The sequence below is a fragment of the Geotrypetes seraphini genome, chromosome 5 (genome assembly GCF_902459505.1).
Source record: "Geotrypetes seraphini chromosome 5, aGeoSer1.1, whole genome shotgun sequence".
In the NCBI taxonomy this organism is placed as follows: Eukaryota; Metazoa; Chordata; class Amphibia; order Gymnophiona; family Dermophiidae; genus Geotrypetes; species Geotrypetes seraphini.
The window spans coordinates 237,221,310-237,237,583 of NC_047088.1; the positions used below are offsets into that span (position 1 = coordinate 237,221,310).

At 41.8% G+C, this 16,274-nt stretch overlaps 1 protein-coding gene across 6 annotated transcripts in view; it reads left to right on the forward strand.

Annotated features, from left to right (window-relative positions):
• Positions 1-16,274, forward strand: part of TMEM163 (transmembrane protein 163) — a 286,924-nt gene that overhangs the window by 53,068 nt on the left and 217,582 nt on the right. Inside the window, exon 1 of one of the 6 annotated variants that reach the window (XM_033944601.1) lies at positions 11,556-11,668. The exons of the other annotated variants lie outside the window; for them this stretch is intronic. Within the exon in view, the coding sequence (XP_033800492.1) occupies positions 11,608-11,668 (61 nt within the window). The 5' untranslated portion in view covers positions 11,556-11,607. Of the gene's footprint in view, positions 1-11,555; positions 11,669-16,274 lie in introns of those variants that run through there. 6 annotated transcript variants of the gene reach the window in all.

Sequence of the window (16,274 nt, forward strand, 5' to 3'; positions counted from 1 at the left end):
CACAATGAAATGAAAATTCAGCAGTAGATAGAAACATACCAAATGCTGCTGAAGACATTAAAGATCTCACAAAAAATTCTGCTCCAAAAAAAGGAAAAAAATAGTAATGAAACAATTGTATAGTATAACTATAATGTTTCTGATGGCAAGGATTAAAGAATTTCTAAAAGTGGAAACATAATTCCACCCCCCACCCCTCCTTTGCTGCCTCTGTTTCTGTCCCTTGTTTTTTTTTTTTCTTTTTCTGTATTGACATAGGCTTTATTCCAAGGCCCCAAGTTCCTCATCCCTCGAATACTCTTGAAGTGACCGCTTTCAAAAGAGAAAGACCCCCCCCACCATTCCCTCATTCCCTTCACTCTTTCAGGCCTTTTGTCTTAATAGAGGCCATGCTGTGCTTCTGAGAGCTGCGCTATTACCCACTTGAGACTAAATTAAGGGCATCAAATTCCTGTTGTTTTGCCAGAGGCTCATTAGTGTTCAGATATAGTCCCAGTAATATCAAATGCATGTTCTATGTTCTGTTTGAATGCTATATTATTTATTTATTTAAAAACTTATAGTTCACTTACACCTAAGTAGATTACAGAAAATAAACCGTACATAATCATAAGATATAAACACCCCCAAAAGTATAAAACACAATAAAACAGATATTTAATAAATGGGAAATATCAGAAAGAGGTTCAGAAAATTACCTAATCCTTATTTGCAGATTTTTATCCAGATGCTTTTTACAAAAATGAAACAAAAGTACAAAATGAGTAATCATTACATAAGGAAGTTTGAAATGATTCTAGATAGCAGAGTATATCTTGTCAATTAAGGTCATCCAAGGACAGATTAATAGTCTAGCACAGTGGTTCCCAACCCTGTCCTGGAGGACCACCAGGCCAATCGGGTTTTCAGGCTAGCCCTAATGAATATGCATGAGAGAGATTTGCATATAGTGGAAGCGCCAGGCATGCAAATCTGCTCCATGCATATTCATTACGGCTAGCCTGAAAACCCAATTGGCCTGGTGGTCCTCCAGGACAGGGTTGGGAACCACTGGTCTAGCAGGTCAATATTTCAAAGCATTATCACACCGGCCACATAAATAATTTAGGGCTTCTTTTACTAAGCTGCGATAGCGTTTTTAGCACGCGCTGAATTGCCGCTCGCGCTACACTCACGCTATGCAGCTAGAACTAATACCAGCTCAATGCTGGCGTTAGCGTCTAGCGCACAGGGCAATTCAGCACGCGCTAAAACCGCTAGCTCACCTTAGTAAAAAGAGTCCTTAGGGCTTCTTTTACAAAGCTGTGGTAGTGGCTGCTGCTCTGGTAATCGCTCTGACACCCATAGGGATTTAATGGGCGTCAGAGCATTTGAGCCACGTCAGCCGCTACTGTGGCTTTGTAAAAATGGAGGATAGTGTCGCATGAACAGACACAGCCAATCTCTGAGTTCGGCTCCATGCATTCAATCTCTCCATTTAAGCCATACGGGGATATTGAATTTAACAGGAAAATCCAGCACCGTTCTGAGCTCTTTGGGGACAACAGAATAGATAAATTAATTTAAAAAAAATAAACAAACATTGTTCTTTATGATTTATTTAGTGTAGTCGAACTCAGGGATTGGCTGTCTCCATTCATATACAAAATACTTCAAAGAATCAGTTTAGCTTTTTTAAGACCTCAATGGTGTTGCTACGTGCAGTATAGTTCAGGTACACACCCCAAATCGTCATTGGTCTTCACGTTTAAAGTGCTCAAAAGTGCTACTATCATATAAACAAATACTTTTATATTTTTTTCTATAAATATTTTTAAGAATTTTAAGGTTCCCAACATAGAGTACTTATCGTAGTTGGTATGCAGAACACGGCTATGGGGTACATTTTCCGACATAGGTCTACGTTTCAAGGAACTCCCCCTTTCCTCATTTTCCTCTTGGATCATTTGTTGATACACGGTATGTATAGATTTTTCGCCTCTGTGACCGTGTCCTTAAAAAGGGACCATGCCTGCTCTAGCGTTTTTACAGTGCTTATCCTCTTCTTGATCTTCTTCCCCCACCATGAGTCTCATCCCTTCATAATTCCCTTTCCGGAAGTTCAGTGCCGTGGCCGTCGTTCTGGATCAATGTTTTGCTCCTGCATCCATGTTGAAGCGGATCGTATTGCGATTACTGGTTCCCAGCGTCCCCTCCACTTCTACATCATGCGCCTGTCCTCGTAGTCCATTTAGAATTAAGTCCAGAATTGCATTTCCTCTCGTGTTTTCCTTGACAAGTTGTTCCAGGAAGCAATCTCCTGCGGAATCCAGGAACTTGGTCTCTCTACCGCAGCTGGAGGTGTCTAGGTTCCAGTCTATTCCCGTACTCTTTGTTGGGAACCTTACAATTCTTAAAAATATTTATAGAAAAAATATAAAAGTATTTATTTATATGATAGTAGCACTTTTGAGCACTTTAAACGTGAAGACCAATGACGATTTGGAGTATGTATAGTCTGCATGTACCTGAACTATACTGCACGTAGCAACACCACTGAGGTCCTAAAAAATAGCTGAACTGATTCTTTGAGGTATTTTGTATATGAATAAATTGATATGTGGCTAGCCTCAAAATAATCTGTTGAAAACGTTTATGCCTATATATTGTTGTGTCTCTATTCATTTATACTAAGGGCTCCTTTTACTAAGATGCGCTAGCATTTTTAGTGTATGCTGAATATTGGTGCGCGCAAAACCCACACTAAATGGAAAATACTAATGCAAGCTCTATTTATTAGACATTTCTGTGGAATACTGTCAAAGGCTTTGCTAAAATCTAAATGCACCAGATCTAGCGCACATCCTTTATCCAATTCTCTGGTCACCCAGTCAAAGAAATTGATCAGATTTGTTTGACAAGACCTATCTCTAGTGAATCCATGTTGCTTCCGGTCCTGTTATTCACAGGATTCCAGAAACTTGATCATTCTCTGTTCTAAAAGCATTTCCATTAATTTGCTTACCACAGAAGTCAGACTTACTGGCCTGTAATTCCCTACTTCTTCCTTACTTCCACTTTTGTGGAGAGGGACCACTCTCCAGTCCTCCGGTACCACTTCCAACTCTAGCGACTCATTGAAAAGGTCAGTCAATGGAGCCACCGGAACTTCCCTAAGTTCCTTCAGCACCCTCAGATGTACACCTTCTGGCCCCATTGCTTTGTCTACCTTTAGTTTAGCTAGCGCCTCACGAATACAGCTCTCTGAAAATCGATCAGGGTCTACCACTCCTCCATTCCTATTCATGTTTGTTTTCTGCAGTCCCACTCCTGGTGCTTCAGCCATAAACACAGAACAGAAATATTTGTTAAGCAATTGAGCCTTTTCTTTATCAGCTTCTACATATTTCTCCCCTTCACCCTCTCCAAGGTGGAGAGAAGGAGAGGGCACTCTCTAAAGTTAAAAGGGGATAGATTCCGTACAAACGTAAGAAAGTTCTTCTTCACCCAGAGAGTGGTAGAAATCTGGAACGCTCTTCCGGAGGCTGCTATAGGGGAAAGCACCCTCCAGGGATTCAAGACAAGGTTACCTGCTGAACCAGAACGTACGCAGGTAAGGCTAGACTCAAATGGACCACTGGTCTGATCCAGCAGCGACAATTCTTATGTTCTTATGTTCCTATCACTAATATAATCTAAAAAATGTCTTGTCTCCCTGTTTTACCGTGTCAGCTATTTTTTCTTCCATTTGCATCTTTGCTTTCTTGACTACATGACCAGCCTTTTTCAGATATATTCTGAAGCCCAGATTCTGTTTGGGACACTTGGGATGGGCATCTTATACAGAATCGGGCCTACACCCGCCCAAACTAAACCCGATTCTGGAACCAATGTCCATGTTACAGACGCCGGTTACAGAACCAGGTTAGTTTAGATGCGGCCGCTATACTTAATCACGGCAAGGGATCGCCCTGCCATGATTAGTATAGCGGCTGCGTCTATGGCCGCCAGTATCCCCTCCCGCACCCCCTAAACAAATGAGGCAGGAGGGATGCCCAACCCCTCCTGCCGAAAGACCCCCCCCACCTGCCCCTGATGATTGCTGGCAGGAAGTTGCTCAACCCTTCCCGCCGGTAGACCCCACACCCCCTCAAAGATCACCGGCAGGAGGGTGCCCAACCCTTCCTGCCAGACCCCCCTAACGAAACCCCCAACCGGACGCAGTTTACAGAATCTGGGCCTAAATATCTACTATTAAGCCGCTTCTTCTATCTGTGAAGGAGGCCTGTATATCACACCAATGTAAATATATTCATCATTCCCTCTTTCCAAATTGGGATGTGTGTATATTTATACTGGCTCCCGAGCTAGTATAAATGTCTGTGGTTTTAATCTTCTTCCAGGAAACCTCTAGTATTTTATAAAAACACATGGATGCACATGGAGGTCTTTTACCAAAATGCATTAAGCTTGGGGCTTAACATGCCATAATACTGAATTGTAATGCATGCCAAGCTTAAAACTAATGTTCCATCAAGAATGGACTTTCCTATAATTTTTTATTGCAGGTTATTTGTTAACATTTCGATTAATGTGTTCCTGTGTTAAATCTGTGTTAGCAGGTGGTAAATCTAGGTTTCTTGTCCAAGCTAATAGAGCATTTTGTTCTTAATCAGCTGTGACCTCATTTGTGGAAAAAACTCATGTTCTTCATCTTAGGCAGTCAAGGTTCCGTATAGTATGGAGACAATTATCGCTGCCCTATTAAGTGAAATTCAATCTATTTTAGAGACAGGAAAAATGGCCTTTTTAGTCTCTCTACATTTAACATCAGCATTTGATCTGATTAATCATGAGTTATTAATACTTACTGTGGATTAACTGATATAGGGGTCACAGGGGCTACTTTATCTTGATTTCATTCCTTTGCTGTTACTGCTCCCATCATCTTTACCCCCTTATATTAGGGAGGAAGCAAGCTTAGATAAATTTAAAGGAGCCCTAAAAAGTCATAAAAACATCAGAATAGCCTTACTGGGTCAGTCCAATGGTCGGTCCATCAAGCCCAGTAGCCCGTTCTCACGGTGGCCAATCCAGGTCATTAGTACTTGGCCAAAACCCAAGGAGTAGCAACATTCTATTATCTCAGAGTAAGCAAGATTCCGGAACCCAAATATTAGCAACATTCCAGAGCTGAGATTGTGATGTCATAATGCCTCATTCTACAGTGCCTCAGAGCCAACCTCATCAGTGATGTTACAATGGCTTAATTGTCCTATACTTAGCTCACTTAAGAATAGCCTTACTGGGTCAGACCAATGGTCCATCAAGCCCAGTAACCCGTTCTCACGGTGGCCAATCCAGGTCACTAGTACTTGGCCAAAACCCAAGGAGTAGCAACACTTTATTATCTCAGAGTAAGAAAGATTCTGGAACCCAAATAGTAGCAAAATTCCATGCAGAATCCACAAAGAGACACAAGTAATGCTTTGTACAAGGGAATAACCTTAAAAGAAATACATAGATTGCAAATCCTTCAAAACACTGCAATAAAAATAATTATCAAAAGAAAAAAGTTTGATCATGTGACTCCCCTCTTAAAGGAAAAGCACTGGTTACCTGTAAATCATAGAATTGCATATAGCATAGCATTACTTACACACAAAACATTAACAAACAAATCTCCTGCATTCCTAGAAAGGCTTCTAATCCCTTATATTCCTACAAAATCTTTAAGATCTGAAGAAAAATCTCTCCTCTTAGTCCCTTCACTAAGACTCATGTATTCAAGGAGGGACACGATCTTTTCTGTCAAGGCCCCTCAAATCTGGAATTCGCTCCCAACCAAGATGAGGGAAGAAAAATTACTTAGTAAGTTTAAAAAATCTTCTGAAAAGCTAGCTTTTTAAGGACGCTTTCAATTGAGTTATTCGAATTCTATATAATCAGGAGACTACAGCGGACTAATAATGCTGTTAAGTGAAAATTGAGAGGGTAACCTTTTCCCATCCTATTGTTTCATTACCTATGCCCGTTTTACTTGTTTATGAATTGTATTTAATCCTTTATTATTATTATTTTGCCTCTTGTGTCTGTTTTTAATTGTCTGGTTTAATCAATATGTCTTTCTTTTTCTTACCCTGATTTTACTGTTATTTGTAAATCGCATTGAATTTTGATTTTGCGATCAAATCAAATTTTTAAATAAACTTGAATCCCAAGGAGTAGCAACATTTCATGCTACCGATCCAGAGCAAGCAGTGGCTTCCCCCATGTCTTCTGTATAGAGATGCCTTTGAACACTGATGCCAGTTCCTTCGTTCTCAAATTATTCTTTTTTGATTTGATAAAGACAGCCTGAATGAAACCCTTCACCTCCTATTGTCCTGTCCTTTTTCGTACTCTCTTCTTTTCTATATTTCATTGTAGTTCACCCCCAGGCCTTTTGTACCATGTCAGTCTGTTTTGTCTTCGTCACCATGCAGTTTTGTTGACATGTATCCCCTGATTTTATACCATTTGTCTAATCGCTTAGTATTACGATAGGCGATGTATCAAATTATCATTAAACTTGAACCTTGATTTCTTTCTAATTGTTCCTATACTGTACATGTTTAGATTAAACTCCATAGTTCAAGTCCTTGAATGTGGAGTTCCGCAGGCACTGACGGAGCGAGGATGGGAGGCGCCTGGGACAGTGGCACCCCCCGCCCTCTTCTTCGCCCCTGATCCTTCCATACCCTCCCTGCCGCACGCACACCTTGTCCCTTCACTCATACATGTTTAGCTTCCCCGGCGCGAGCAGCATCTCCAACTTGTTGTCCGTGCCGAAGTTGGCTCTCCTTCTGACATCACTTCCTAGTCACGGGACCTAGTCAGAGGGGAGCGCCGAGGCCGGCGCAAGCAGCAGGTTGGAGCTGCTGCTTGTGCTGACGAAGAGCTAGAGGTACCGTGGGAGTGTGTGAGTGTGAAGAAAAGCACATGGCATGGGAGGAGTGGGAAGGAACTGGGGTGGGGCAGAGAGGAGGAGAGGTGGCCAGTGCCCTCACTAAGATGGCGCCTGGGGTGGTCCAGCCCAACCCCCCTTTCTGTGCCATTGTCCACAGGGCTTTTTGCTTTCATCATTGCTTTTCATTTTCATTAGTCCGTTTACTACTTGGGATCTAGCTAGGTACTTGGGACCTGGGTTGGCCACTGCTGGAAACAGAATACTGGGCTTGATGGACCTTCTGTCCCAGTAGGGCAATTCTTATGTTCTTATGTGAGCCAAGTATAGGACAGTCAAGCCAGTGTGACATCACTGATGAGTTTGACTCTTAGACACTGGTGGAATGAGGCATTATGACATCACAATAGGAGCTCTGGAATGTTGCTACTCTTTGGGTCTCTGCCAGGTACTTGGGACCTGGGTTGTACTGAGCTCTGTCCCAGTATGACAATTCTTATGTTCTTAACATTAATTCAGGAATTTGGCATATCTTTTTATATTTACGCAGATGATATTTTGTTAGTATATCCAGCATCCCATATATCTTCTGACTTCAAAATCACAGCCTCCTAGCCTTCTGGTTTAAGAGTCATAAATTAGTCCTGAATGAGAAGACTATAGCCTGTTGGCTTACAAGCTACTCTATCCATCCTTCTGTGACTCCATCTTTGTTTGACTCCACAATTGCCGTGGTAGAATCATTCAGATATTTGGGGATGATCCTTGACAGAGCTCTTTACCTTTCATGATCAAATGCCATGGGTCTTAAAGCTGGGGTTGTTTTGTTTTTTTTTTTTGCCTTAAGCAGGTTACATCCTCTGAAAGATCTATTAGAAGTTCCTGCTTTGACGACATTGGTTCATGCCTTTGTTACAGTATATCTCATTTGGATTATTGTAATGTGGCTTATGCTGGTATATCAAAGGCTGAATCGAAACGTTGACAAACGCTGCATAATATAGCTGCCAGATTCATCCGTGGTGCAGGTTGATCTGACTGTTGCTTCAGTCACTTCACTGTCTTCTAGTTTTAAACCGCATCCAGTTCAAATTACTTGGGCCCTCTTTTACAAAGGCGTGCTAAGCGTTTTAGCGTGGATTTAGCGCACGCTAAATCAACACATGCACTAACCGCTAAAACTTCCATAGGATAACATGCATCTGTTAGCATTTTACATGTGTTTGGTGCGGGCTAATATTTAGCATGTGCTAAAAAGCTTATCACATAAAGCTCTCTTCATATCTGTGCAGAACTGTCTTTATAGAATACTAGCTTAAGTCTTATTCATTCCTAACTTTAGGCAGGTCTAAATGCTTGTGCCTAACTACTATAAGTTAGGCATGGAAATGACAGTTCTCCACGTACGCCTAAATCCTGGGACTGCTCATGACCCACCCATGACCCTCCCTTGGCCATACCACCTTTGGAGTTACGTGTGAGAGAAGTTAGGTGCTCAGTTTACCCATTAGAAGCATAAGTCAGTTACGCACACAATTGCTAACACTGTGTAACAGAGGTTTTTGGGTATGAATTGTAGTGGGTGTTCTATGGTGATTTGGGGGTCGCTGGATTCAAAACAGACTTTAATTTTTCTGTATAAACCTTTGATTTTTGGCAAAAGAGCATTATAATGCAAAAAGTTAACATTTTCGCTATATTTTCTAATGCTTGGAGTAAATGTTATAACAATCTCTGAAATATTAAAACAGTTTGCCTCAAATTAGATTTTATAAGCTAAAGGGAGAAAAGTGCATGGAGAGCATTGAAGAACGTAATCGAGAATTTTCTGGGGAATAGGAAGGCACCAGAGACTATGTCCAAATGGTGGAGACGATGCTTAAAGCATTTTGTGATCTCCAATGCAACACGCCACTACAAATTCATTTTCTCGACTCGCATCTGGATTTTCCCCTCAATAATCTTGATAGTGTTACTGATGAGCACGGGGAAAGGTTTCACCAGGACATTGCTGCAATGGAGAAACGATATCGGGGCAGATGGAATTCATCAATGCTGGCTGACTATTGTTGGACATTAATTAGAGATGCTCCTAATCTCGTTTATAGACGCACTTCAACAGCAAAACGATTGTAGAAAATAATATTTATAGAAACTCTTAAATTGGCGCAATGCGTTACATTATGTCTTCTCGTGCTATAAATATTTGCAATTTGCTCAAAAAAATATACGTGATAGGAGAAAACTGAGGAGGCCAAATTCTATAAAGTAAACCTTATTGTCTTCTTGCCCCAGAAAAAAAGTTAAAATATGTTGTGCAGTGTAATTATTGCTAATTAGTGACAGTTACACCATTGGTACTTAGCTCCAGTGAAGTACCAATTAGCTAATTATGCTATGCACTTGACTGACTCTCTTCTATAATTGGGCCTGTAATTGCGCGCTTAACTTCAGGAGGCCAATTATAGAATCTGGGGTTATGTGCAGAATGTACATTAGATTAGGAAAACCTCTTACACTGTATTGCTCTTGTGATTTTTAGCAAAAATATTTTCAGTAGGAAAGCATAATTTATCTGGTTCTCTCATGTTTTTTTAATGCAATTTCTGCATCTGTGAATAAATACATATGTTATTAGTTAGTTAATCCATCATCACACTTCTTATGAGATCTCATCCCTTGGCATTTACTCAATTGAAAAGGCTCCTTCTTCAACTGCTATAACCTTGAACACATCTGGTTTTGTTCTTTACAATCATGGCCTGACTGGTTTAACTCACCACCTCTTTCTTGTTGCCTCTGTAATTTGGCCATGTTGACTCAACTGTAGGCTTCAACAAGCAAAGGATTTCTCTGGCACAATGCTACATGTGCCTAATAGCAATATACAAATTACAATAATAAGGAGGGGAGGGAAATAGAGACACTGACATGCAGTGGAAAATACGCAGTCAAGCCACATTATTATGACCACCGCCTACCTCTGACATCAGGGATGCACAGCCAATGAATGAATGCATGTGTCATGCACAGACTTTATGGGTATATAAGGTGGGATGTTAGCAAGTTGCCAATATAGCAGCTGTCATGGGGGGAAAACCTGATGTATCAGACATTGAAAAAGGCGTGATCGTCAGCTACCAGGCCAAAGGAGGCAGCATTTCGGAAACAGCGGAGTTTGTAAATTGTTCACGGGCTGCTGTGGTTAAAGTGTACCATGAGTGGATAAATGAGACCCAATGTGGTAACTGTGGGGCTGCATGAGCCGTTGATGTGTGAGGTGAACGTCGGCTGTGCAGTTTGGCGCGGGCCGATCGTCGTGCTACCTTGGAACAATTCACCATCTAAATGAACCGGGGCTTCCAGATGTGTGTCCAAAATGACTGTGCAGTGAACCCTGTTGTGAATGGGGCTCTGGAGCAGACGGCTGGTGAATGCACCCATGTTCACGAGGATTCATCACAAAAAACGGCTACAATGTGCACCAAACTTCTGGGTTGACTTCTCCAATGAGTCACATTTTGTGCTCCATTGAATGGATGGACCTTGGTGTGTCGGGTGTGAATCCTCAAGAACAAACACCCAGCAATCATAGGCAGATAGACAAGGATGATCCGGTCAACATCGTATATCTAGATTTTCAGAAGGCATTCGACAAGGTCCCGCATGAACGTCTACTTCGAAAAATTGCGAGCCATGGAATCGAGGGTGATATACTCACCTGGATTAAGAACTGGTTGGCGGATAGGAAACAGAGAGCAGAGATAAATGGACAGTACTCGGTCTGGAAAAGCGTCACATGTGGAGTGCTGCAGGGTTCAGTGCTCAGGCCCGTGCTCTTCAACATATTTATAAACGACCTAGAAATTGGTACGACGAGTGAGGTGATAAAATTTGCGGATGATACAAAGCTATTCAGATTAGTGAGGACACAGAAGGATTGCGAAGACCTACAACAAGATTATAAACACACTTGAAGAATGGGCCGCAAAATGGCAAATGAGGCTCAACATGGATAAGTGCAAGGTGATGCATGTCGGTAACAAAAATCATATGCACAAATACAGGATGTCTGCCACGTCACACTCGCACCCTCCCTTTCCACCCTCATACCTCTTTAAATATTTGCCTGCATGAGCAGCTTCTCCGATCTTCTGCTCACACTGGTGTTTTCTCTGACATCACTTCCTGACCCTGAGACCCAGAAGTATTTTCAGAGGGAGCAGCAGGCTAGAGTTGTTGCTTGTGCTGACGAAGATTTTTAAGAGGTAAGCAGGTCTGTGCCAAGAGCCAGAAAGAATGGACCGTAAGTGTGGTGACAAACCACTCCTGAGGACATTGCTGTATTTGTTTTTCTGAGTTTGGGACTCTTTACGGAATATCCCTGTTTTGCTGCTGTTGTTTTTCCTTTGAGGATATTTCTCTTTTTTTTTTTTTTTTTGCCACCTGAACTGGACAGTTTGTGGAAACAGGGTCCACTTCCCTGTGTTTCAAGACCCCAATTGTTTGGACTTTGTATGGGGTGGGGCACCAGTCTGTATCCTGAAGAAAAAGACTGTGGTTTTTTTTATTTCTATGACTGCTGTGTGCTTTTTTTTATTTCTATGACTACTGTGTGCTGACTGCAGAGGTTGGTTTTTGCCTTGTGGCCCGGACTAGTTAAGAAGCTGAGTCTTGCTTTAATGAGGGAAAGGTTTGCCACTATCTGGGTGAGCATTTTGGAGCTGTTTATTGAGCTACAAGGTAAAGCAAACCTTAAGCAATTCTCCTGGCCCTAGCACTGTTTTTTTCTTTAACTGGAGGCTTCTGTGTTTAAGTTGATTTTGAAGTACTTGGATTGCTAAAGCTTATAAAGCACTTACCTGGAGCCTGCAGGAAGCAGGCTGGGTGGAAAGAACTTTGGAGAAAAAAACCCTTTTTAAAAAAGCACAGGTTTTCTGTCTGCTGGGGAAATCCTTGAAACTACCCAGGATTTTACCTGATGTTTGTTTTGTGGCACTGGAGTGCAAGAAGATGCCCTGGAACATTCTGACCATTAAAATTGGCAACTTGCTGGAAGTGAACATTTTGGTGGTTTTTACTTTTATTTTTCCTTAAACCCTGCGGGGCTATCTCCTTACTGAGAAACGCACCTAGGTTCAATGTATGATGTGGCCACAAGGGGCACTGTTGTCCTGTTCCTTGGAACCCCGGTGACTACAATAGAGGCACTTAACACCTTCTGAAGGCAGATGGCCAGAATTTCTTGCCACATTTTATAATTCTAAATCCAGCAAAAATCAATCATATCTTGATTCAGGCAATAATTTTATATTTTATAATGGTTAAATCCAGTCAAATTAATCATTTCATGCTACAGTCATAATAATGTGACTCGACTGTGTAGCACTCCTGGTGCCAGGGAGTATAATTGAAATTGGTCTATTTATCAATTGCTGTGAGATATCTATGAGAATAACAGAGGTATTGACATAGAGAGGAAAATGCAATAAATCATTTAGCCATTTAGGGCCAGATTCTGTAATTGGTGCCTATTAAAAAATCACATCTAACTTAAAACCTAGGTGCTTGTAATGTAGGCCAGGGATTTAAAGGCCTACATTAGAGGCACCTAAGTCTTTTAGAGCAGTGGTTCCCAACCCTGTCCTGGAGGACCACCAGGCCAATCAGGTTTTCAGGCTAGTCCTAATAAATATGCATAGAGCAGATTTGCATGCCTCTCGCTTCTATTCTATGCAAATCTGTCTCATGCATATTCTTTAGGGCTAGCCTGAAAACCCAATTGGCCTGGTGGTCCTCCAGGACAGGGTTGGGAATAGAGGTCTGCACGGGAATGGGGATTGCAGGAATCCCACGGGGTTCCTGCGGGAATCCCCCCTAACCCACGGGACTCCCACGGGGACCCCCCTCTGGCCCACGGGACTGCCACGGGGATGGAAGGCTTTGGAAGCAGGGTTCGTCCATATAATATAATGGACATGTCAGCCTTAGTAAAAGAGGGGGTTTATAAGTTAATTACCTAAACAGAAAACAAAAAAAGAGTTCCACCAAAGAGATTCCAGAAGGAAAACAGCAGTGCAAACACAAAAGAAACTGTGGAATTGTTGATCCTGTCAGAAGTAATTGCTGCTTTTTATGGGGACGGGCGGGGATGGAGGTAATTCCTTGCGGGGATGGGTGGGGACGGAGAGGATCCTGACGGGGACGGGTGGGGACGGAGAGGATCCTGGCGGGGATGGATGGGGACGGAGAGGATCCTGGCGGGGACGGGTGGGGACGGAGAGGATCCTGGTGGAGACGGGCGGGGATGGGTGGGATTTCTGTCCCTGCGCAACTCTCTAGTTGGGAACCTCTGCTTTAGAGAGTTGTGCCAAGCAGCAGCTAAGTCTTTCTCCATCCCTAAACACATCTAGGGCCTCTTCTATTAAACTGCACTAGCAGTGTGTAGCACGGTGTGCCGCGCTGAATGGCCCACACTGCTTCCTATGAGCGTCGGGAGCAGCGTGGGCCATTCAGCGTGGCTCTCTGCGCTAAAAACCGCTAGCGCAGTTTAATAGAAGAGAGGGCTAGTTTGGTGTTAAGTTTTGCTAGATCCCTATCTTTTTTAGAATCAAGCCTAAGATGGCCACCTATCTCCCAATTAAATTTTTTTTTTTTTTCAATTATGAGCTTGTTAAAGATCAGTATTATTTGCTAATTAAGTTAGGCACTTAACTTTAGGTGCATATTTATATAGGCATCGCTTATAGTATTTCCCCCACAGTGCCAGTTGCCATATTTCCTAAATTCACACCTAAAACAAATTTTAAATAGCTTTGCCGATTGTAAAGTTATTTCTTTTTGCTTTGTTCTTATGTATCTTCAAGCATGCTATTTTTTTTAATTTACCTTTATGCATTTGCAGTGTTCCATGTTTATTATTGGTTGTTTCTCAGGTGGTAACAAGGTTTTATCTTATTCATATTTTACTCAATTGTAAAACAATCCAGTAATAATGAATTAGGATTCACATTGATTGATCATTTAGCTGGGAAAGTTGCTGTTTAACATTCAAGTCTCAGCAACTTTGAATGCCCTTTAATTTAGAAAGATAGAAAGTAGGCAAAAGTGTCCTTTTAATGAAGCTTAGCACGTATTGAATGCGTGCTAAATGCTATGAAGATTATTTTATATCTATGTGCTTCTTAGCATTTAGTGCATGTTAATTCCATTAGCACACACTAATATTTAATGAAAAGGCCCTAATAAGCTAATTTATATAGAATGTATGGATACAAATTAGAAAAGGATCCCAGTTTGTGTTTCAGAAAATCCCCAACTAACAAAGTGGGTGGGGATTCAATAAATGACACTCAAAGTTTAAGCAAAGAACACACAGAAGTAGGGCTGGACCAAGAACTTTCCTGAACAATATATTCCTGTAGAATATAAAGCACTCTTTTATTGGCAAAGCACCGATAGATAAAAAGACCCAACACGGCCGTGTTTCAGCAGATAATTGCCTGCTTCGGGGGTCACAAATACTTTGTCGGATGTGTTATTATGTCAAAAGATGTCAAAGAGCAGAGTCTGCATCCAATAGCACTCACAATGTTCTAATGAGGAAGGCAAGAGAAACTGTCAGTCTCACAACTCTGGCTCCATGTCAGGTCTTTTTATCTGACGGTACTTTGCCAATATAAGAGTGCTTTATTTTCTGCACTTATCTGCAAGAAAGTTTTTGGTCCACCCCTAATTTTGTGTGTTCTTTGGCTTCGCTATGTAGGGATTTTTCTTCTTCCTTTGGTTTTCTTGTGCTCATAATTAGGCACCAAAATAATCCATGCTAAGCTAGTACTCTGCAAAGGGCACCCTGCTCGGAACAACCTTTACAGAATACTAGCTTAGGCCAATATTCTAAAAAAAACGGAGCCTTAACTTAAGCGCACATAGGAGCTCTATTTGTGCCTAGGTCAAGTGAAAAATGCCATTTAAAAGATGTTTCAAAATGATTTTCAAGGTGCCTAAATCAACAGCGCCGGAATTGCACCTACGTAGGCGCTTTGTGATGCCTAACGCCACTGTAGGCGTGGCTAACGAAAACCCTGGCCTACATTTCCAGCGCTTACTTTTGCTGGAGGCATGATTCTCTAAGCAGCGACATCGTGCAATTGACATACGATTGGTGACCACTTTAAAGGCAGCCACCGACAACAGCGCTGTTTAGAGAATCCGGGCCTTAGTGTACATGTCATACCTAATTTGGGGTGCGAGGAAAACTAACATACATGCTGGTGCCCAACTAATGGCAGATAGATGCATAAACCACAGTATTCTTTAACATCACACCTAAATTCTAAGAGCTCCCTCAACCCACCAATATCCCTCCCATGGCCACGCTCCCCTTTGGAGTACATGCTATGAAATTTAAGTGTGCATGTTATAGAATAGAGTGTATGGTAAATCTGTGCATAGCTCCTAATTACTGCCAATTAAGTGCTTGTTAACCTCAATTATACATAGCATACCAAGCCTTGGGCAACCTAGACAGAATCTGTTGGGTAGCGCAAAGGTAACAAAAAAAAAAAAAGGCAACAGCATTGATTGCAGAGTTCCTAGAGTTGCCAGATATGCACATCTTCTGTTAAGAACATAAGAAGTTGCCTCCGCTGAGGCAGACCAGAGGTCCATCTCACCCAGCGGTCCGCTCCTGCGGCAGCCCATCAGGCCCATTGCCTGAGCAGTGGTCCCTGACTAGCTCTATAACCTATCTCTACTCCTATCCATATAACCTACCTCAACACCTATCCCTATAACCTACCTCAACACCTATCTATACCCCTCAATCCCTTTGTCTTCTAGGAACCTATCCAAATCTTCTTTGAAGCCCTGTAACGTGCTCCTGCCTACCACAGCCTCTGGAAGCGCGTTCCATGTTGGACAGACTAAGTATACTAAGCACATCTTCTTCCAAAAACATACTTTCTGACCTGCCAGATACACTTGCAGTGGGGACACAACACAATTAGAATCTACAGGAACTACAGGACCAACAATCTACAGGAACCCAACAATCAGAATCATTATTATCAACTTCTGAACAAACACTTTCATTATCCATTGTAATTACATCTAAAGTATTAATCATTAGAGACAAAGCGTCTTTCCCTATAGGAAAAGTTACAGATTTTATCTGGTTATGGTGTATAATGTAAATTATACCATTTGAAGATTTAGGGGTCCTTTTACTAAGGCGTGCTAGTGCGTCTTAGCGCGTGCTAAATGCTAACAAGTGCTAACGTGTCCATTATATCCTATGGACGTGTTGACATGTGTTAGCGTTTAGCTTGCGCTAAGACGCACTAATGCA